The 21,745-nt window shown below is 46.5% G+C and overlaps 1 protein-coding gene across 1 annotated transcript in view; it reads left to right on the top strand.

Annotated features, from left to right (window-relative positions):
• LOC309671874 (alpha-2-macroglobulin-like protein 1) overlaps positions 1–21,745 on the top strand; it is a gene marked incomplete at both ends in the record, with an annotated part of 44,147 nt that overhangs the window by 2,485 nt on the left and 19,917 nt on the right. The window contains 25 exons of the mRNA XM_082483182.1: positions 14–158; positions 804–856; positions 1,150–1,170; positions 1,705–1,864; positions 2,489–2,573; positions 2,944–3,058; positions 5,392–5,500; positions 7,456–7,565; positions 8,358–8,522; positions 9,398–9,631; positions 10,514–10,577; positions 11,098–11,243; positions 11,801–11,947; positions 13,137–13,310; positions 14,888–14,993; positions 15,554–15,662; positions 15,754–15,979; positions 16,186–16,312; positions 16,452–16,573; positions 16,746–16,797; positions 17,533–17,616; positions 18,160–18,336; positions 19,591–19,672; positions 19,770–19,926; positions 21,308–21,382. Coding sequence (XP_082339308.1) covers positions 14–158; positions 804–856; positions 1,150–1,170; positions 1,705–1,864; positions 2,489–2,573; positions 2,944–3,058; positions 5,392–5,500; positions 7,456–7,565; positions 8,358–8,522; positions 9,398–9,631; positions 10,514–10,577; positions 11,098–11,243; positions 11,801–11,947; positions 13,137–13,310; positions 14,888–14,993; positions 15,554–15,662; positions 15,754–15,979; positions 16,186–16,312; positions 16,452–16,573; positions 16,746–16,797; positions 17,533–17,616; positions 18,160–18,336; positions 19,591–19,672; positions 19,770–19,926; positions 21,308–21,382 — 3,045 coding nt within the window. The remainder of the gene's footprint in view (positions 1–13; positions 159–803; positions 857–1,149; positions 1,171–1,704; positions 1,865–2,488; positions 2,574–2,943; positions 3,059–5,391; positions 5,501–7,455; positions 7,566–8,357; positions 8,523–9,397; positions 9,632–10,513; positions 10,578–11,097; positions 11,244–11,800; positions 11,948–13,136; positions 13,311–14,887; positions 14,994–15,553; positions 15,663–15,753; positions 15,980–16,185; positions 16,313–16,451; positions 16,574–16,745; positions 16,798–17,532; positions 17,617–18,159; positions 18,337–19,590; positions 19,673–19,769; positions 19,927–21,307; positions 21,383–21,745) is intronic.

Raw genomic sequence — 21,745 nt, 5'->3', positions numbered from 1 at the left:
TTTAAACTGACAGCCAGAGGAGGTGTTTTTTCTGCATGTCCTGATCCACGGTGGGGACAAAGTGCTCTTTGAGGGTCACAGGAAGGTTCTGGTCAAGCCCCAGAAGAATGTAATTCTGGTAGAGACAGACAAGGTCTTATACAAACCTGGAGAAACAGGTAAGGCAAGAAGGAAGCAAATGGAAATGGGGAGGGAAGGGTTAAGGTAGCAGCCACATCTGGGGGAATATTTCACTGAGTGCAGCAAGCTAAGCTTGTTGGAGATGGAAGAAAGCAGATCTCTATTATCAGATGTTTCCAGGAACAGTATGAGTCAGGATGTTCCCTTCTGAGCTGTGCCGCACGCAATGCCCAGTCTGCTGCTACTGGTTGTTGTATTGGTGAAGTATCTCTAGTGACACCTAAAAGGAAACCAGGACTCTCCAGGACACTGGCCAATCTGTTGTTTTTTGAAGACTATTAATATTCAAGAAAAACCTAGAGTGACAGTTCTAAGTTGTAGAAATACAGAGAGTTACTCCACAGTCTTCATGGAATGAACAGACTGCAGGCAGACCAACCCCTCTGTTTAACACATCACTGTCATCCTTCCAGTTAAAGGCAGTGAGTTTCTACAGCCCACAGCTGCATACAAAACTCCCAAAGTCCTCTGGGGTGGGAGATGCTGGGGAGGGCTGTTTGGGGAAAGACCTGGATACTTCTGAGGTAAACAGAGAGACATGGAGCACAGAAAAGGAGAAGCAGATTTGTGCAAAGACATGTTTCAGCCAGAATGCTTTATTATCCTTTACTTTATATCTCCAGTGAAATTTCGAATTGTGAACCTCGATGAGGACCTCAAGGTCATTAAAAATGAGGTGAGTATCACCCTGTGTTTTTCTAGAAGTAGGAGGCTCAGCATGAGACACATTGAGAGGCTCATGAAAGATACATCTCCCTTCATGGTTATAAGAACAAATCATCTTTGAAGATAAACCACTCATCCACTGGTCCCTTGGAGAAAGACTGCAGTGTAAGATAGCACAGAGGGAGGAGGAGACCTAGTGTGGGGTCTGGATGGGGCAGAACTTTCTAGTCAGGGGCCCACATGAGGGCAATGTTATTAATATTGGTTCACAAAACTGAGCTTGTATTTCTCTTGTTTTTACAGTATTCCCAGATATGGCTGGAGGTAAGTGATGAAGAACTAACCAAAGGGAGATGTCTGTCTCTTCTACTGTGCCTTTTCAGTCCTGGACAGAAGTGTGCCACAAATGTAACCTCATAAGGTTATGTTTACTTTGGGTTTGGATGAAGTCTACCGGGTCAGCCTGAGTTCTTCATTCAAACCAGCACCTCTGTGATGCACACAGCTGAGCTAGAGGCAGGGCAGTAATGAACCTTTGCTCAACACCTAGTTTGCACAGAGCACAAAGCACAAGACTAAGTGCTCAGTAGATGCAGCACAGCTGCTTCTCCTTCCTGTGGTGTTATCGTGTTACCGCTTCCCAGTAGCTTTACTCTTCTCGGTAGCCTTTGAAATTCAAAAGTTCAGTAAAAGGATACTGGAGGGAGGAGAAGGATCTCGTTTGGTGAACTGGCATCCTCTGTACTGGGGCAAGGGTAAGCCCTCATAGTGCCTTTTTGTGCCTGAGTACGGCCGGACCTGCCAGGTACCCATGCTCCCAGTGTGACTTGGTGGCTCTGCATGTACTTTCCCAAATAGGATCCTGAATATAACCGTATTGCTGAGTGGATGAATGTAAAGTCAAGACATGGCATTGTGGATCTATCCTTCCCCCTGGCCTCTGAAGCACCCCTTGGGAATTATACCATCTCAGTAGAACAAGACATGGCTCAGAAAACCTTCAGTGTTGATGAATATGGTGAGACTTGGACAACAGAGGTGAGGGTAGCTGGAGAAGAGAGCAGGGTGATGCAGCCTCAAAACTTTTGTCCTGGGAGAACAGAAGAATGGGGACAGGCATAGATGGGTCTGTGCGCACATCTTGTGCTGGGCTGAAGGATCTGTAGCTGCATAAGGTACAAAGCAAAGGCTGTGATCTGACATCTCATTCTAGCTGCAGCTGGGTGCTGTGATGAACAGATTTTGCTGCTCATTGTCACCCATTTCTAAGCCAGGTTTACCACCCATTCTGGTCAGCTGCTATAATAGGAAGCAGCATCATGTCTTAGTCCCATTCAGTTGCAGTGAAATAGGTAAGGACGAAACCCAGTGGCAAGGATGTAGGTAAGGATGAAACCCAGTGCCATTTAAAATGTTTATGCTTGACTGAGCTGGAGTAGAACTCAGTCCCATGTGCAACTGCAGCAGCAGATAGGTGGTGTGGTTGAAGGCAGTAACCCCTATTGCAGCATGGTGGTGAATAACTGGGGACACTACTGTCTTTCCCCACATCTGGACTGCAGCTGTAACAGAACTTACAGTCAGTGTCCATACTGAGTATTGCTTTTTTTCCTCCATCCTTACCTTCCTTTCTTCTATGCAGTGCTGAAAAATTTTGAAATAGATATTGAGCACCCTCCATTTATCACTACAGCGGATGAGGAATTTCAGCTGAAGGTCTGTGGCAAGTGAGTACCTGATACCATTGTGATCTCTGGCTTTCGAGTCCACAATCACCTCCAGATTGCCCATAGCTGAGAAGTGGCCTTCCAGTACAATGTTTTTGCATTTCTCTGTGGTTGGGGGAGACAGATCACTCTCTGGGAACAGGCTCCTTCTCGCACCTGGTCATTTACTGTGAGGCTGAAGGACACTAAGGATGCTGGGAATAGCGGGTGGAGTGGGATACAAACTGAGACAAGCTGAAGTTCCTGAGAAAACAAGGTACAAAGCTCACCCAGGCACCACTTTCTCTTGATGAGGGTAGGGGGTGGCCTGGATCAATATTTCTGCTGAAGCAGCCAGTTTTCAGGTGAATGTTTCTCCCCTTTGACACAGGTATACCTATGGGAAGCCCGTTCAAGGGAAAATAGATATTACTTTTGTCACGTTATCCCAATTCTTGGAAGGCAATTTATCAAGTCCTACTGACATGAGGAAACAAAACAGCTGGGTAGGTGAACAAATATGAAAGTGGAAAGTTTAACCTGCTGGAAATGTATGTCTGTCCCCTTAACCTGCCTCAACACACCTCTGATGTGCACCAACCTGTTTCATGTGGTGTCTTCCCACTCCCTAGACCTGATCAGACCATTGATTCCTCTTCCTGTGACTCTATCACTTGAATTACTGCTCTAGCTGCCCATATCTGACTGGAAGGTCCCAAAGAGTGGTGCTCAATGGATTTAAATACAGCTGGCGGCCCGTCACAAGTGGTGTGCCTCAGGGATCAGTGTTGGGACCATTTCTGTTTAACGTCTTTATTGATGATCTTGATAAGGACATAGGGTGTATCATCAGCAAGTTTGCAGATGACACCAAGTTAAGCAGGAGTGTTGATTCCCAGGAGGATAGGGAAGCTCTACAGAGGGACTTGGATAGATTGGATCATTGGGCCAACATCAATGGTATGAGTTTCAACAAGGGCAAGTTCCAGGTTCTGCATTTGGGCCACAATAACCCCATGCAGCCCTACAGGCTTGGGGAGGTGTGGCTGGAAAGCTGCCTGGCAGAAAGAGACCTGGGGGTTCTAATTGACAAGCGGCTGAATATGAGCCAGCAGTGTGCCCAGGTGGCCAAGAAAGCCAACGGCATCCTGGCTTGTATTAGAAATAGCATGGCCAGTAGAAGTAGGGAGGTGATTGCGCCCCTGTACTCAGCACTGGTGAGGCCACACCTCAAGTATTGTGTCCGGTTTTGGGCACCTCAATACAAGAGAGATATTGAGGTGCTGGAGCGAGTGCAGAGGAGGGCAATGAAACTGGTGAAGGGCCTAGCAAACAAATCATATGAAGAGCAGTTGAAGGAGCTGGGACTGTTTAGTTTGAGGAGGAGGAAGCTGAGAGGAGACCTCATCACTCTCTACAACTCTTTGAAGGGACACTGTAGAGAGGTTGGTGCTGGTCTCTTCTCACGGGTAATTAATGACAGAACAAGAGGGAATGGCTTCAAGCTCCAACAGGGTAGATCTAGACTGAACATTAGGAAAGAATTTTTCACAGAAGAGTGGTCGGGCATTGGAATAGACTGCCAAGAGAGGTGGTTGAGTCACCATCCCTGGATGTGTTTAAGAGACGTTTAGATGTGATGTTGGGGGATATGGTGTAGGGGAGATCTTTGTAGAGTAGAGTAGATGGTTGGACTCGATGATCCCAAGGGTCTCTTCCAACCTAGACAATTCTATGATTCTATGATTCTATGATATCTGACTCAGTGCTTCAGGAGAAGGTGTAAGGTCTGTGTAAGTAATGAACTCTGGGGTCTTTCCCAAGCATCTGTATCATACTGTATGCAGTCAGAGCATTGATCTATTCAATCCTGTGACCACTCCCACCAATAAACAGGCTGTCAGAGCATCAGAATGTCTGTGGCTTAATGCCTGATTTCTTGCTGTATCCATGAAGTTAGCGGATCATCTTAAGCTTGCTAGTGTCCTGTCTGAGATTATGTCCAGTGCTGGTTACACTTTCCACACATTTGTGTTCATTATACATTCAAGCTCCACACTGGGTTTTTCCCATGGCTTTCAGATGCAGCTCTTTCAGCCTGAAAGTCACAAGAAAATATTTCTAAATGTCAGACCAGCCAGCAACAGCTCAGAATATAAAAATGTAGCTGGATCTCTGCATCTTTTAAAATGTTCTCAGTAGCAAAATATCTCCAGCTGGAATGCTGAACAGCCTTAGCTGTGCAAAACACCAACTGAATGCCAGCTCCCCCTCACATGGCGTGTAAGAGGCCCTGAAAGGTTCTGTGGAGAACTTAACAGGCACAACTAGAAACACTTTGTCCACCTCCCCTCTCTGGCAGACTAGCTGCACTCAGTCTCTGCCTTACGCCTGGCAAAGCTCTTGCGATCTGTAACTGGCTGGATGCCCTTATTTAACATGGCCACGTAACAGACATGGTCATGACTGGAAAGCCACACTGTCAGGCTTTGTACATCAGGGCCATATAATTCAGGGAGGAGGTTACCCTTAGCTCAGGTAAAGACATTCATGCTCTTTCAGCTGCAGGATCTGGGCTTAATCCAGTCTCCTGAGTTTGTCTGTGAGGTAATTAACCCTTATGTGATTTGCCAGAAGCACTTTTTTCTGCCTTTTTTTTTTTTTTTTGATGACTGTTTAATCTAAGCATGTTTTTTTTCTACTCTGGCAAAGGTATCCATGATGGGTTTCTGCAGTTATAGGTTTTTGAGATTCCATCTGTTCCACAAGTATTTGGAAATGCTTCTTTAGTATTGCCCAGCACCATGTTCTTTCTTTCTGTTCGTATCTCTTTCTCCAGACAAACAAGAATGGCTGCAATGCTTTTACAGTCAAGACAGAGACTCTGGAATTACATGAAACTGACAGCTACATAGTTGTAATAGGAAAAATGGTGGAAGATGGAACAGGTACTGGAGAATATGTGAAATGTTCTCTTCCTTGCAGGCAACTTCTTTGGTTTTGGCCTTTCTGAGGCAGTTGTATTTCTTTTGAAAACGTAACTTGAGGTTTCCCAAGTCTCCTGGCATGATGATGGTCTCTATTCTAGTACCTCTTCCATTTATTATTACCAGATTTCATAATCTTCTCCACCCTGCATTTCCAGTAGCATGTGTATAACTTTTTAGTGATTTCCTGGACACCAAGGTGTTCGTCAGCCAGTTGCAAAGCCCTGGCTATCCATGGAAAAATCTGCAACAAGCCCTTGCAGTCCTTGCTAGTTGTAATGCACCATCCTGACAGGTAGCCACTACCTACACACAGTCTCTTGTCCTCTCTTTTCCTAAGCCTGAGACAGGGCTGCTTATGCAAATTCCTGCTGTGAGGAATCCCATTCTGCTCCCTTTTAGTCTGACACAATATTGACTCTAAGGAGGTATCCTCACAGGCAAGCTTAGGAAGTGTGGATTAGATGAATGGACAGTGCGGTGGATTGAAGAGTGGCTGGCAGATAGAGCTCAGAGGGTTGTGGTTAGTGGTTCAGAGTCTAGTTGGAGTTCAGTAATGAGTGGTGTCCCTCAGGGGTCAGTACTGGGTCCAGTCCTGTTCAATATATTCATCAATGACATGGATGAAGGGATAGAGTGTACCATCAGCAAGTTTGCTGATGACACAAAACTGGGAGGGGTTGCCGACATGCTGGAAGGCTCTGCCACCATACAGCGTGACCTGGACAGGCTGGAGAATTGGGCAGAAAGAAACCTAATGAAGTTCAACAAGGGCAAGTGTAGGGTACTGCACCTGGGGAGGAATAACCCCATGCAGCAGTACAGGTTGGAGGCTGACCTGCTGCAGAGCAGCTCTGTGGAAAGGGACCTGGGAGTCCTGGTGGACAACAGGATGACCATGAGCTAGCAATGTGCCCTGGTGGCCAAGAAGGCCAATGGCATCCTGGGGTGCATCAAGAAGAGTGTGGCCAGCAGGTCAAGGGAGGTTATCCTCCCTCTCTACTCTGCCCTGGTGAGGCCGCATCTGGAGTATTGTGTCCAGTTCTGGGCTCCCCAGTTCAAGAAGGACAGGGTACTGCTGGAGAGGGTCCAGCAAAGGGCTACAAAGATGTTTAGGGGATTGGAGCATCTCTCTTATGAGGAAAGGCTGAGGGACTTGGGTCTTTTTAGTCTGGAGAAGAGAAGACTGAGGGGAGGATCTTATTAATGCTGATAAATACTTAAAGGGAGGGTGCCAGGGGGATGGGAACAGTCTTTTATCAGTGGTGCCCAGTGACAGGACAAGAGGTAACAGGCACAAACTTGAACGTAGGAAGTTCCATCTAAACATGAGAAGGAACTTCTTTACTTTGAGGGTGGCAGAGCACTGGAACAGGCTGCCCAGAGAGGTGGTGGAGTCTCCCACTCTGCAGACATTCAAAACCCACCTGGATGCCATTCTGTGCAACCTGCTGTAGGTGACTCTGCTCTGGCAGGGGGGTTGGACTAAGCTGATCTCCAGAGGTCCCTTCCAACCCTGACCATTATGTGATTCTGTGATTCTGTGAGGTAGGTTTTCAGTATAAATGTCAATGTGGACCTAGCTTTGGCAACAGGAGGTGTCTATTGTTTGAAATATCACACTGTGGATTGGGTCCTTCAGGCCACTTTTAGGCATCTACAGTGTAGCTGTCTATAACTAAACAGTCATCTAGTTCATCTTCAATAAAGAGAAATAAATACTTATAGGGTACAATGCATCATGTCATGAAGCAGAGGGCCCAGAAAGGTTGAGGGAATTGTATCCTAGAAAAACGTGTTTTCTCTCCTAAATTTAGGGGTTGTATATGTTGTAGGCAGTGTTGATGCATTTTCTTGTCTTCTGCTTCCCTAAGAGCACTGCTATGGTTTAAGAAATTTATCATCTCTCCACCCAGGAGCAGAGACTATGGAAATGGTTGGAATCCCTATTTCAACGAGAATGAAGTCTGTAGAGTTTATCAACCTCCATTCATTCTACAAACGTGGACTACCATACACAGGGAAGGTAACACCCTTCTCTGCTGAGAGTGCATCATAGGTCTAATCTTCTGTAGGCAGAAAGCAACAATCTCCAGAGAAGTAAGTGCTGCTCTGCTGGTACCCAGCAACTATGAGTGCAGCATCCTGTAGAAGCAATTTCTTCTCCCTGTCCTAACCTGATATATTCCCTGGACAGGAATTTTGGGGCCAGCTGCAGTCTCTGGAGGATTCCCTGAGAGCAGCTCCTGAAACTATTCTGTGCAATAAAAGACATATGGGATGGGGGTGGCGTCAGCAGGGAAATAATATTCCCTTCCAACTAATGCTCATGACAACTTGGCAGAAATCACTAAAGCCTTGTATATCAATTCACTGGCAGTTATTTCTGCCTCAGGTCCCCTGGGTGATGCTAGGACTGCCATCCTATTGGGGCTAGAAAGAGTTTCACCTGGGCCAGTACTAACCCCAGCATGAAGGATGGCAAGGAACAGCAAGACTTAAGTTGCTGGAGACAAGACTGTTTCTGATTGTCAGGGATCCTGCAGCATTGTCCAAGAAAAAGCTCAGGATCTGAGGAAATCACCTTTTCCCCCCAAGAGAGGTGTCTCATTTGGCTGCACTACCATTTAGTTCTAGTCCTGAACAGCTGCACATTTTTGGCTTTGTGCATTCATTGCGCTTTTATTTGGATCCTTCCAACTTGTCTGAAAGCTAGAAGGGCTGAGGAAGCCCAATGATAGAAGCAATTAATATTAAGCATGGGCAGTACTTCAGAGTGTGGCACAATGAGGTATTAACTTCCTCCCCTTCTCTGCAGATGTTCTGCCACAGTGGCCAGTCTCCCCTCAGAAATGAAACAGTCTACCTAACAGTTGACATCAATGATGAAGAGACACACCTGTCATTCCTCACAGATGAGAACGGGGAAGCCCACTTCTCACTGGATACCACCAGTTGGAATGGCACAATGGTTTCTCTGAAGGTGAGTATCAGCCACAAAAAAAGGAGGATAAAGTGAAGGTAGACTGAAGAAAGGGATAGAAAGCGGAAGAAATCTGAGGTATTGGAGCACAGTCTTCTGGCTCCTGATCTCATTTGACTGTATCTGTAGAAGCATCTTTAATGACTCTCCAGTGCCATCTCCTCAGGGAAACTGGAGGCTGTGCTGCAACAGTTCAGCCAAATGGTCACTAAAGATGCTCTGCTGTCCTGAGCCAGAGCATGATCCTAATCCTACCCCCCCTCACTTTCCTTTGACTCAACTAAAAACATCTGTTAATCTGAACACTGAATCTGAAAGGGAGGAAGTCTCCCCTGTCTCCACTCTGGGACATGTTGGAAGTGGCTCAGTAGAACTGACAGCTGACAACTGTCTCTGTTGAACTCCATGTCTAGTGGCTGCTCTTGCCCTGCAGCAGCACATAGCTTGCCAGGATCAGCTTGGCAGGTAGCTCTTGACCTCCCTTTCAATACCAGACCTTGAAGCACCTGGCTGCTTCTCCTCACAACTTCTGATCCTACACCTGGAGCTCGTTGTTACCAGCCTGGCAGTACACCTATCTTCCCACTATCAGCATTCCTGCAGCTGATGTGGGATTCATGCCCAAGCAGTACAATCTCCATTTGCCATCCATTTCTCAGAGACTGCAACCATTGTTCCAGATGTTTTTCCCTGAGACCCCAGTCTATCCAGGGTGAGGTTGACTTTGAAATGCCATTTAAACAAAAGAATATTTTAAGCATACAGATGTGTGGCCAGCCATCAGCTCAGGTAATAACTTAGTGTTTTCAGCAGGTGTACAAGCTCCTTTGTATCACTTGATACTGATTGCCAACTCATGTTTTTGTGCTCTGAAGGGTACCTACAAACTTGGAAATGATGATGAGCAGGATTCTTCTGAAAGTGACTCAGGAGTGCAGGACAGCTTCCACTGGCTGAAAGCTTTCTACTCTGAGAGCAACAGCTTCCTTGAGATAAAGGCCAGGAACGATGTGATGCCCTGTGACCAAGAGCAGGAAGTGCAGGTGGATTATATCCTTGACCGAAATAAATTCAGCTCTGAAGCAGACCACATTGATTTCTACTACTTGGTGAGCACAGAAGACAACTGAATCTCAGGGCAAGATGATGGTCACTGGTACTTTACTCTTTTCACATAGCACATAGATACTCATGGGAAAGGGTAAGCTACTCCCAGGCCAGTATAAGTCAATTTGTGAGTTCTGTTCTGCCCAGACATCCTCCTGTTTTCCAGCTCCTGGACCTGCTCCTAGCCCTCAGCTGCTTTGCTTTGTTAGGGGTGCCTTGACCTAAGCTTGGGTGATAAATGCTTGCCATCCACCTTACTTTCTATTATGTTCATACGGGTGGCAGTGGAGGGCTAGCCTGGTTTCTGCCCAGCAAGTATGCCCCAGACTTCCATCTGTGTCTAGGGCAATCTATCTGTGAACTAAGAGGCAATCTATGGAGCAGCTGACCTCCTCTGGCCTGTATCTTTACAGGAAAAGGCTTGAAATTGCACAGGGCCTTGATGAGCTCCAGAGGTATCTAATCATGTTTTGATGAAGTTCACGTTCAAGAAAGTGAGTCCAAAGCAAGAATGTGACTACAGCCCAGATGAGAGGTTATGAGTATCTTGGTTACTGAACTGGGCCTTTTTGTACAGCCCAAAAGTACTGTACCCTAGTAATGTGAAGATCAGAGTTCACTGAGGCTTAAGAGCAGCTGCTCTTAGTTTCAGATGTACCTCTGGCTTTGCAAGCAGCAACATCTTATTGCCTAAACAGCACCTCTAAAGTCCCTTCCCAGTTGTGCTATCACCATCTCTGCTGCAGAGCTCCTGAGGTCATGTTCTGCCAGAGGAACTTCTGTGACATCTGTCAGACGTCCATCTCTTTTCTCTTGTGCTTTTCACATTCCCCTCGTGCCTTCAGAATTTGGTCTCTTGAATGGATCTTCTCTTTGCTCTTCAGGTGGTAGCAAAAGGCAAGATCCTTTTCAGTGGAGAGAAGCAGGTGCCAATTCTCCAGCATGAGAGTGAGTAGAATGGCATGAAGTTAAGTGCCTCATATCACATCCCAGAAAAGTGTGAACGTTATCCAGTGACAATCTCTGCAAGTGTTATTCTTATCCATAGGTGGGAGCTATTAAACTGGGTTCTTACTGGTGGGCCACCTCATTAGACCAACACAATCTCCTCTCATATCAGTTTAGTGTCCTTCTAGGTGACTGTTGTTCTCCTGCCTTGTCTAATTGATCTAATATCCAAGCTTATGACTTTACTGCTAGCTTGTATCTTTGGAGAAGATACAAAATTTGTGTAGCTTGCCTGTTTACCTAAGGTGCAGTAGGGAAGAAGATTTTTGCCAACTTTGAGCCAGAGGAGTGGCCACTATCCCGGGTTTATCGTTAATCTTTATCAGTGGCTGTGTGGGATGTTCTTATCTACAGGTAGAAATTATTAAATTCTCTCTTTTGATTCTTATTGTGTGTTCTGCCCCAATGAGCTGACTCAATTGAATGCTTTCCCCCTCTTCCCTGCTGCTATCTTGTGCAGATCTGCAGGGCTCCTTCTCACTGACTCTGACTATTGGCAATGACTTCCTGCCTGACATCAACCTTCTACTGTATGCAGTCTTCTTGGATGGAGAGGTGGTGGCTGATGTGGAAGAGTTTGAAGTAGAAAAGTGCTTTAGACACAGGGTGAGTAGAAACACAAGGACTGTGATAGCATCATAGATGTTCTGTGGCCTGCTGCAGTTCCCGGTCCTGTTTTATCCTCAGCCAAGTGATGTGAGCTGGATACGTGCCAAACCAGATGCCCAGTATTTTTGGCTGGGAAAAAAAAAAAAACAGGTAACCTCCTTCTTCCCTGAATTCCTTGTCCTGCCCTCCCACACACCGACTGGCAAGCCTTCCCCAAGGCTCCCTTTGAACTCTGTTTTCTCCCTCCATTCCCCATGACTGACTTGGAAACACACTGTCCCCCATGCTCTCCCTAACACAAAAGAAAAGCCTACCTGCTTAGCTCCCTGTGGTAGCTGTGGATCAGGGGGTGGTGGACATATGGTGGTAGGGGAATTCTGGCTGGGCTGTACACACTGCAGCCCCAGGAAACTTCCCAATGGGTTTCCAGAAGGGCCTCTCTCAGGCTCCTTCCCTACCTTGTTCTCTGTCTTTCCCTCTGCTGCTCGGACAGCTAAGAGTCACAGGGTCCCACTCTCCGATGCTAATCCCCCTGAACCTGTCTTCTTTTACAGGTGGCACTGGATTTCTCACGCAAGGAGGAGGTCCCAGGGTCAAAAGTCAGTCTGGAACTCAAGGCAGCTCCAGGGTCCCTGTGCTCTGTCCAAGCTGTTGACAAGAGTGTCCTCCTGAAGGAGAACAATACCCTAACGGCAAAAACAGTGAGTGCAGCCTGCCATGACCAAGCCTCTAGTGTCTGCCTGCTTTCTGTCTCCATGCACAGCTGGGAGGAAGCCCATAGTCTGTCCCAGGACACGGCTGCAGTGTTAGGTGGCTGCCCTGACATTCCCCCTCTTTGGCCTCTTCTAAGCAGTTATGTGGTGCTTATGTTCCTCATGCATCAGTCCTGCACTGTGGTCTTCCTCCTGGGGAATGGTGGACGCTGCACGGCACTGCAGGGGTAGGTGGGGAGAGCAGCTTCAGAGAGATGCTGGTGCTTTCCACTTGGAGGGTCAGTGCTTTGCAGCTTTCCTCACATCCACCTGTCTCTCTGCTCTTCCATCTTCCACCAAGCAGTGAGGCTAAACCTTTGAAACTGAATTTTGCCCCAGTAGGGTCCTCCTATCCCTCTGCCCCAAACATTGCTGAATCATAACCATGACAGATGCTGAGCACCTGAGCAGTTCTTTAGAAAACAGTAGCTAGAGAACAGCACCCAGTACACGCAGCAGCTGGTGAAAAGTGGTTAGGATTTTGCTGGCACCCAAGTGCATTCTGAGAATCTAGAAGGGCTGAAGGAACTCACCTTAAAGGAGCTGTGTGTTTCAGAGGAATTAATTTAAGACTTAGAACAAAAATACTGCAAGAATTGAAAATCCTAACATAATTGCGCAATGCATACCAGAGATAATACACATGTATATACCTCATGCAAAGTTGTAAGTTAAGTTAATAGCAGGCCAAACCGTTACAAAGAAGCCTCGCCAAACCCAGGGTACTTGCTGCACCTGTAGATAGAACCCACAGTGTCATTCTCATGTTCCATTTTACAGGAATGCTGTTCTAAGGCAGAGCACTTGCATCATCTACTAACAGGCATATAAAGTAGTAATCATTAAATGTGTAAGTCAGATATGTCAATGCCTTGTGCTCAGACTGAATCATGTGTTTTTATCCTAATCTTGCACCTTAGAGTTAAAAGGCTTGAGCTGCCAGAGGTGAAAGTCTGCAGACAAAAAGTGACTTGCCTACACCCGCTCCTTGGGCTTCATGTCCTTCCGCATAAGCTGGGCCAGTGCCAACTTTCTCAACTGCAAAGCTTTACAAAGTATAACAGAGGGCTACAGTCCAAATATTTGACCCATACACGTGCTTGTTGGCCAGCTCCTTATGAAGACCTCTATTTTGCAGCTGTTTGAGGAGGTCTTTGATGACAGCTTTACAATTGGAGGACGAGGGTTCCCTTATCACTTGGAAGACTTTGAGGCATACCCTTGTCTGCCCCAGCATTCCAGTCTCCACAAAAAGACTTGGATGGGAGCACCGTGGTACCAAAGTGATGGCGATGTCTTTAATCTGTTTAAGGTGAGCCTCTGCAATTGCACCAAGATTCTCCTGAGCCAGTGGTTGCCAGTATGCCATCCTGAATGCCGACAAGAATTTACTCTTAGCAAACTTCAGCTGCCCTGACTTTCATTGCTACAAGTGCCTGGTTCTTCAGTGTAGCCACACTCATTTGGGGACTACGGGGAAAGATGAAACTTATGAGTAAGCATAGTGCAAACCACCTGATTAGAGAAGGACACTGTAAAAATGAACAAACTCAGTTTAGGCTACCATATGTACAAAGGGTGAGTGGCAAGAGTATCCCAGTAAGACCTGAGCACCTTACCATATTTTGACCTTTTGCTGTTTGGCTATTACATTATTTCCAAAATTCTTTACTCTGTATTTCATCGAGTCTCTTCTTTCTTCTCCTCAAAGCATTTTTAATAAAAAACAGTCCTTCACAATTTGGCCTTAAAAGTAACTCTCAGGACAAATGACAACATAAGCTAGTCTGCTGACAAGCATAATAGCCAGAAAAAGAATAACAATATGCCTGCTAACAGAAACTCAAGCGGCACTGCTTCTGACAGAATGCTGTTTAAAAGAATATATGCAAGTAAAATCATCTCAAAATAGGAGAAGAGGGTAATAACACACCGAAAACAACCCAAAATGGGGTCTGAGTTGCATGGGCTTCTCAGGCTGACAGAACTGTAGCTTACAAACACAGACCTGATTCCCCGCAAAGGCATGGTACTTTGCTGTCTTCCAGATGCTTACTCCTAGACTATGTCGGATGCTAGTTAAAGGAATTCCCACTATACCTCAGTTATTAGTGATCCTGTAACAGATGACTGTCATGTAACGTACGACTAAATCCACAAGCATGAACAGCCTCCACAGAAAGGATGAGGGCCTCTACTCTCCATGAAGGGTTCTGGCACTTCAAGAAAGTAGAAAAGTTATCAGAGACTTGCAGATCATTAAATCAAAGCAAGGATGGCTCACAGGATCAAATGCATTCTTTCAGTATGATGATGTCTTCTTTTCGGTCCATGCACATGAGTGTGCATTCAGTCCAATATTTCCACCTTGTGAATCACAGGCCTTGAGGGTCTCAGTCTAATTCAGACAAAAGCAGAATCTGTACTAAGTTGTGACTGAGTTCCCCATCAGTTTTCAAAGCCAGGACTGGTATTAACCTGTGTAAGAACAGTTGTGTGTGCCCAGCCAGTCAGATCTTTCCATTCTAAAATTGTGCAGAGATTTAAAGCTTAATTATTTTTTCTTTTAAATTTTTCATGGTGTATATGGTGTTTGATTCTGGCTCATTGTTAGAGTCAGGCACGTGAAGGACAAATCTTGTTGGAATGTACGTTTATGAGAAGTAATAATCGCCCCCAGTATTTCCAACAAGCTGGTTTCCATTCCTCATGCATTGCCCAGAGTCTGAGCCTGTAAGTCTATGCATATGTGTATGTATATAAAAAAGCAGCATTTTACTGTTTCAACTTCCACCAGCCCCCTTATGATACCTGCTATCATGAGATATTTTCAACATTCCATGTTCCCTTTTATTTATCATTGATTTACTCTCTTCACTCTTTTCCCAGAAATTGCGCATGAAAATATTAACCAATACTAGAATCAAGAAACCAGTTTCGTGTATGCGACCAGACTTTGAGAAAAAGATGTATTCTGGAAAAGACAGTGCTGTTGGTAAGGAACGGACATGTCCATCTCCTTGACTGAGGGACTCTTCTCCCAGTTCTGGCCAGCCTGCAGCTGAGACAGCTGACTTCCATCCTGCTGTATCTCTTGTTTGCGTATGAGAGGAACAAAACTTGTGTCCAGTTCAGTGGACCTGATTTAAAAATCACATATAAAAGCTCAAGTCTCTGTGATTTGTTGGCTGTCACTGTGTTCTGCGCTCTTCACAGAAAATGCAGTATGCTCTCCACCAGCGCTGTCACAGATTATTTAAAAGCCTGCAGCTCCATTCGAGCATGCTCTCTCCCTCTGGATCCAGATCAAACTTTCTGGTCTGGACCTGTCAGACTGCGTGTCGGGGTAAACTCCATCCATCTCTGTCTCCCTAAAGCTGTGTTCCCCAAAGATACAGACACCGTGTCAGATTCTCACTGAAATGACAACCCTGTCCACTCTTGTTCTGTGTCACAAAGCATTTATAGTTTGTGTTAGATTGCCTGTGAATGAAGAACTAATTTCACCTGTAGCTACATATGCTGTTTTCTGAGGTATCACTTGCTTTTCTGCAGAAAACCGTGTTAGCCATGGTGAATCTCCACCTCACTCTGAAAACACGAAGAAGCCAAAACCACGGACACATTTCCCAGAGACCTGGATTTGGGATTTGGTCTCCGTCGGGTTGGTAACAGCTTCTACCCGCCTTCCCCAGTGAGACATCTGGAGACTTCTGACTGCTTCTGAGCAAGTTCTCACTCTCTTCCTGCTGTAGGGACGAGGGGCAAGCATCTCTCCAAGTTACTGTACCTGACACCATCACAGAATGGAATGCGAACACCTTCTGTGTTGCTGATACTGGCTTTGGGTTCTCTCCTCTGACCACTCTCAGGGTGTTCCAGCCTTTCTTTGTAGATCTGTCACTGCCGTACTCTGTGATCCAAGGAGAGACTTTCAGCCTAAAAGCCACTGTCTTCAACTACCTCAAGGACTGTATCCAGGTGAGAATTCCTTGAATCACATGGCCTCTGTTGGAGCAAAAGCTTGAGCCCAAAGGCAAGCTATGAGCTTCTCAGGAGCCCTAGATACCGGCATTTGGGCCATGAAGCACAGTCTTGCACTTCATGACCCATGGTGTTTGCTCCTTTGTGCAGTGCCTGGTACTAACACTATGCCAATGTGTGCTTGCATACCCCACCACACTCAGGTGCACGCCACCCTCACAGAGACCCCAGAACTAAAGGTGGATGCCTGTCCAGGCTGCCAGTTCACCAGCTGCCTCTGTACCAACGAAGCGAAAACCTTTGAGTGGAATGTGACAGCCACCAGGCTGGGTGAGGTTGAACAGAGGGATGTGTGGCAGCTAGCAAGAGGAGGGGTGGGATTTGCCTGCCTCTGCAGGTCTGGTCCCGATGCCCACAGGTATGGCTGTCTGCTGCAAGTGCTCAGCGATGTACCCTGTGCTCCTTGCAGGCAAAGTGAATGTCACTGTGAGCAGCGTGGCAGAAGATTCGCACGATCTGTGTGATAACAGGATTGCTGTGACACCCTTGCAAGGAAAGAGAGACACAGTGATAAAACCTCTGCTTGTGAAGGTTAGTCACACCCCAGAGTAGAGAACACCTGGCGACAGTAGGTCACCCCCTGAGGCAGTTAACAAGATGCTAAGAGGAAGTTATGCCCTTCTTGGAAGCAGAGAGGTCTGCTGAGGAACGGTGACTACCTTTCCTGCCTTCCCTATCTAAACTATTCTATCTCCATCTGCAGCCAGGGGGTGTCCTACAAGAGAAGACCCAAAACGCCTTTCTCTGTGCTGCAGGTATGGGACAAAAATCCCTGACTGTTCTTGATTCTGCTGTGAGGACAGGCTGAGAGAGTTGGGGTTGTTCAGCCCGGTGAAGAGAAGGCTCTGAGGAGACCTTATAGCAGCCTTCCAGTACCTAAACGGGGCCTACAGGAGAGCTGGGGAAGGACTTTTTACATGGGTATGTAGTGATAGGATGAGGGGGAATGGCTTCAAGCTGGAAGAAGGTAGATTTAGAATAGATATTAGGAAGAAATATTTCGCTTTGAGAGTAATAAGGCACTGGAACAGATTGCCCAGAGAAGTTGTGGAAGCTCCACCCCTGGAGGTGTTCAAGTCCAGGCTGGATGGGTCCTTGGGCAACCTGGTCTAGTGGGAGGTGTCCCTGCCCATGGCAGGGGGGTTGGAACTAGATGATCTTTAAGGTCCCTTCCAACCTAAGCCATTCTGTGATTCTATGATTATGACAGCAGTATGGAAGGGACACCGCTACTGCAAATACCCAGATGTGGGGTGAATTTGTCAGAGAGCAAGTACTGGTGGCACCAGCGCTGCCTGGGAGGACAACCACTATAGTTTTTCTACGTCTGTCTTCTACCTGGCAAAGTTTCCTGTACTGAGGCATTTGTTTGCAAGCCTCGGCTGCTGCGACTCAATGTCATACTGGGCCTCACCCGGGTCCCTTGGGATGTTACACCTGTGTGTGATACTGCCTCCATGGGATAAATTTCTGGGTTCTGCCTTCCTCAGATAACACAGTCTCTGAAGAATTCTCCCTGACTCTGCCTGCAGAAATGCTGGAGGGATCTGGCCGAGCCACTTTCTCCGTGATTGGTGAGAAAGGCTTTCCCTGCTCTTGGGTCCCCCGTGGGAAGAGCTCCACAATGCTTTGGCCTGAATGATGCATTGACCCAGTTCCTCATGAGATAAACTGTAATCGGTGTGATGTCGGCCTCAGAAGTGTGGATCAAGTAATCTTCTTCAATATTTATTCCTCTCATAAGGAATGATCCTGAGTGATCCCCAAGTGGCAGGATATGTCCTCTGACGTCTGTCACTGCCATCCCTGCAGATTTCCACCTGATTTACCTCTATAATTCTTTTCCTTCTTTGATACCTACTCAGGAATGACAGCTTTCTTCACCTTTCTTCAGAACCCCTCATCTTTGCATTCCCTCCCTCCTCCCAGAACCATGACATCTTCCCTTTCTGTGCTGAACTAATCCAGGAGAGGTCAGCAGAAATCTTAATCATCTCCATTCAGTGAAGGGATGGCTCTTTTTCAGGATCCCAGTAGAGTTTAGAGAAGGCAGCAGTCCCTTCATTTCATACTGCTGAATGTCCGTGCTTTTCTTTTCTCCTGGCCTCAAACTTAAGGGGACATCATGGGCCCAGCACTTCAAAATTTAGACCAGCTGCTAGATCTGCCCTTTGGCTGTGGGGAACAGAACATGGTTCAGTTTGCACCAAACATCTTCATACTCCAGTACTTGAATAAGACTAGACAACTGGATCCAGAAATTGAAGATACAGCACTGAAATTCCTGAGAATAGGTAAACATCGCCTTTCTTCCTTCTGCTGCAAAATGAAGGTGCTATAAATTAAGAGTGCAGGGCACTGGTCTGGTGGGGAGGTGCAGGGCAGGAGTGGGAGCAATGCCAGAGCTGTGACAAAGGAAGATATCACAGACAATAAGGGAAATGCCTCATGGAAGGAAAAGTATGTTTCTGAAGAAGCGGAACTTCTGTCTCTGCCTGTTACTGAAGTGTTAAGTCTGCTTTTCTGAGAAGGGTGTGGATAATTAATGATCTCCATCATTATGTGATGCCTGTGGTTTGTTACCTTACCAGTCCAAGGGAGACAGAAGTCCCTTGTGGAAACAGGGCATCACCTGTTATTAATTGGAATAAAGAGTGGCCTTTGGAGATAGATAGGGGTTTGGTAGCTAGTGCTTTTGTGTGTTTTAGGACACATATTGTGGGAGCATGTCAGCTCTGTGCAATATAATCTGAATTTAATACGGTGCTATTGTCTGTGTCTCATTTTGCAATGTGCCTCACGTTCCAGCCTGCCGGTCTCCTCATCCTGCCACATTGCAAGCTCAGCAGCCTCCCATGGACAGCGTTTTACTCCCTCATTCTCTCTTTCTCTCTTGTACTGCGAGTTGGGACAGATATCTGGGAGAGGGTGGGCGACCCAAGACAATGGCGGCAGCAGAGGAGTGAGGTGGAGGGTATGCAGTAAGGCAGTGTGGAGGGTGGAGGAAGACCAAACAGATGTGGGCAGCATTCTGCCCTCCGAGCTTAAAGACGTGGCCTTGTCGCTTTCTGTACATCCCATAAAAAGTACTTTCTTGAGTCCCGACAGAGCTAGCTGCAGTGCTGAAAAACAAACAGGGTTTCATATTGGTCCACTCAAGGAAAAGCCTTCCTCCTCACTCCTACAGCTCTTTTCATTCACAGCAAGGTGCCCATGAGGGTTCCCTGGGGCACGGGGAGACATGAGGTGGCTGAGCAAGTCACCATTCTGCAAAACCAGCAGGGCTGATACCCACGGTTCTGACATATAGAAGTTCCAGTAATGTAGAGCACTTGGTGCGCTTTGGTGATGCTGTGCAACTGCTTCTTGTCACGCTGATGCTGTTGGATGTATGAGGAATTGTGGGGTGGTAGGTTTGCCTCAATGTCTCTGACTGTAGGGTCTGGTGAAGTCTCTTGCTGTGAAGCCTTCTTACCACAGCAAGGATACAGTTTGAGACGCTACAGGTCCTTGCACTGAAAGTTGTGTCCTGGCACCTGTCTTCATAGGTTACCAGCGCCAGCTACTCTACAGACATGATGATGGCTCCTACAGCGCCTTTGGGAAAGCTGACAACCAGGGCAACACATGGTGAGTGACCAGAGTTGGTACTGTCATCGTAAACCTATTGTCCTTGATGCCGCATCTCCTGTCTGTGACATGGGATTCCTTTGTGCTCTGTTCACAGGCTGACAGCTTTTGTGGCCAGGTCCTTTGGACAAGCCAGCTCTCACATTTACATCAATAAGGACCATGTGCATAGCGCTCTGCTCTGGCTGCAGAAGCACCAGCTGCCCAGTGGCTGCTTCCAGAGTGTGGGGAAGCTCTTCAACAATGACTTGAAGGTATGGCTGCCAGAAATGGGAGTGGGAGGAACCACAGCGTGGGGCACAGGGTCGCTTCCCCAGGCTCTTCCACTGTGCACACTAGTACAAAGCAATGTCCCCAAGGCCTAGCACAGACAAGGCAGCTTTCCAGAGCAGAATGAAAAAGTGTGGCCTAAACCAGCAGGCATTTCCTCCATATGAGGTTTTAATCTCTGCTAGGCTTTCTTCATTTTTACTCTAGCCAAAAGGCACCATGGCCAAGGCACTTCAAGGGCACAGTGAAAAATATTTTTATATTTTAGTGCTTGTCTAGAATATCCTGGCTGGATTCTCCCTCTTCTCATGCCTTGCGATGCACAGTATTCTCCAGGTATTCCAGATGGAATTATCTGAAGATACAGTTGTCCCTCCACTGCCCACCAAATATGACTTCTCCTGAAGCCTGACATCCACAAAATGGTCCCTGCAGTGTAGCTGGAAATGCACCAAACTCTTGGGGAACATGCCCTAGTACTCAGGTACTGCATGCAAGTATGGCAATACTTGGGTTCATTGTCTTTGTAAAGGAAAGAATAATCCAGACTGGATGGATTGCAAAATTACCTGTATTAAATACAAGGCAAGTTTATGAAAGAAAGCAGGCTGCTATTTTGGCGGAGCAAAGGCTTACACTTTTTTTCCTTAAAATTTGTATGCAGTACAAAATAAAACCAGAGTGTACAAGTAGACTGATCATCCTTGTCTGGCTTTAATTTCTCAGCTTGGGCTTTCTATTTGTACAGAAGCTTTTTGAACAGGTTTTGACCCCCCCCTTGCCCCCCCCCCCCCTTTCACTTCAAAATTTCTTATATAGTGAGAATGATGCTTCTCAGCATCTCAGTCCAAATTTCCCCCCTCATTTTAGATGTAGTCTTGTCTCCTGTCTGAGGACGCAAGCAGAACTTCCCCAAGAATGAATGTCCTCTCATGGGAAGAGGGTCCTGTGAGCCTGTTTACCCATATTAACTTGTAGCTTCTCACAGTCAGTTGAATTTTATGTAAGCTTGCATTGCTTCTTGTATGCAAACCCTGCATCATAAAAACTTTGTTCTTATGTCAAATTGTAACATATTTAATAAAAAGCATAGCTTAACAATTTGCTTCCTGCCCTCTATGAGAAGGCACGCCTAGGCTGCATGCACAATGTGGCTCTGAGGCTGCCCTTACCATCAGACTTTCATGATATTCAGTAAGTGAGCCTGGATTGCTTTCCTTCAGTCCCCACATGTCCAAGAATGCCCAAAGACGTGGTAATGTACTCTCAGGTATGACATCCATAGGTAGTTTCCGTGGCTATACTATGACAGGCAAGCAATGATAGGGTTTGTCCCTTTCTGATGTCTGTCTGTGTGACTTGCAGGGTGGTGTGGATGATACAATCTCGTTAACAGCCTATATCGCGGCTACACTGGTGGAGCTCCATCTGGAGAAGAATGTAAGTCACATCCAAATTCTTGCAGGGCTTGGGAGTATGCTGCATCCTTCATTCCTCCCCAGGTCTGTAGTTTCAGGGAGTACCCAGCTTGAGTTGGTGAAAAGTTCTGTCACGTCCCACATTTGTACACGATAACCTCAACAGGAATTTTTTAACTTGGGTAAGGAGTTCTTAATGTAAATGCGGCAAATGATTTGCGACAAAGCAGACCATCTGCCATTCCCAACTGATCTCAGGGGAAACAATTGCCTCTGAAAATGGCTCAGGGCTTGCAGGGAGAGGCAATAGTTTTCATTAAACTGACCAATATAGCTAGAGGAGAAAAAATTACCACCTTTCAGGTGTGCAACCTCCCCTCCTTCA

This window comes from Vanellus vanellus, assembly GCF_965231255.1.
Source record: "Vanellus vanellus genome assembly, chromosome: 1".
NCBI classification, from domain to species: Eukaryota; Metazoa; Chordata; class Aves; order Charadriiformes; family Charadriidae; genus Vanellus; species Vanellus vanellus.
Note: the sequence above shows the minus strand (reverse complement) of the source record. Positions and strands in the feature narration are given on the sequence as shown.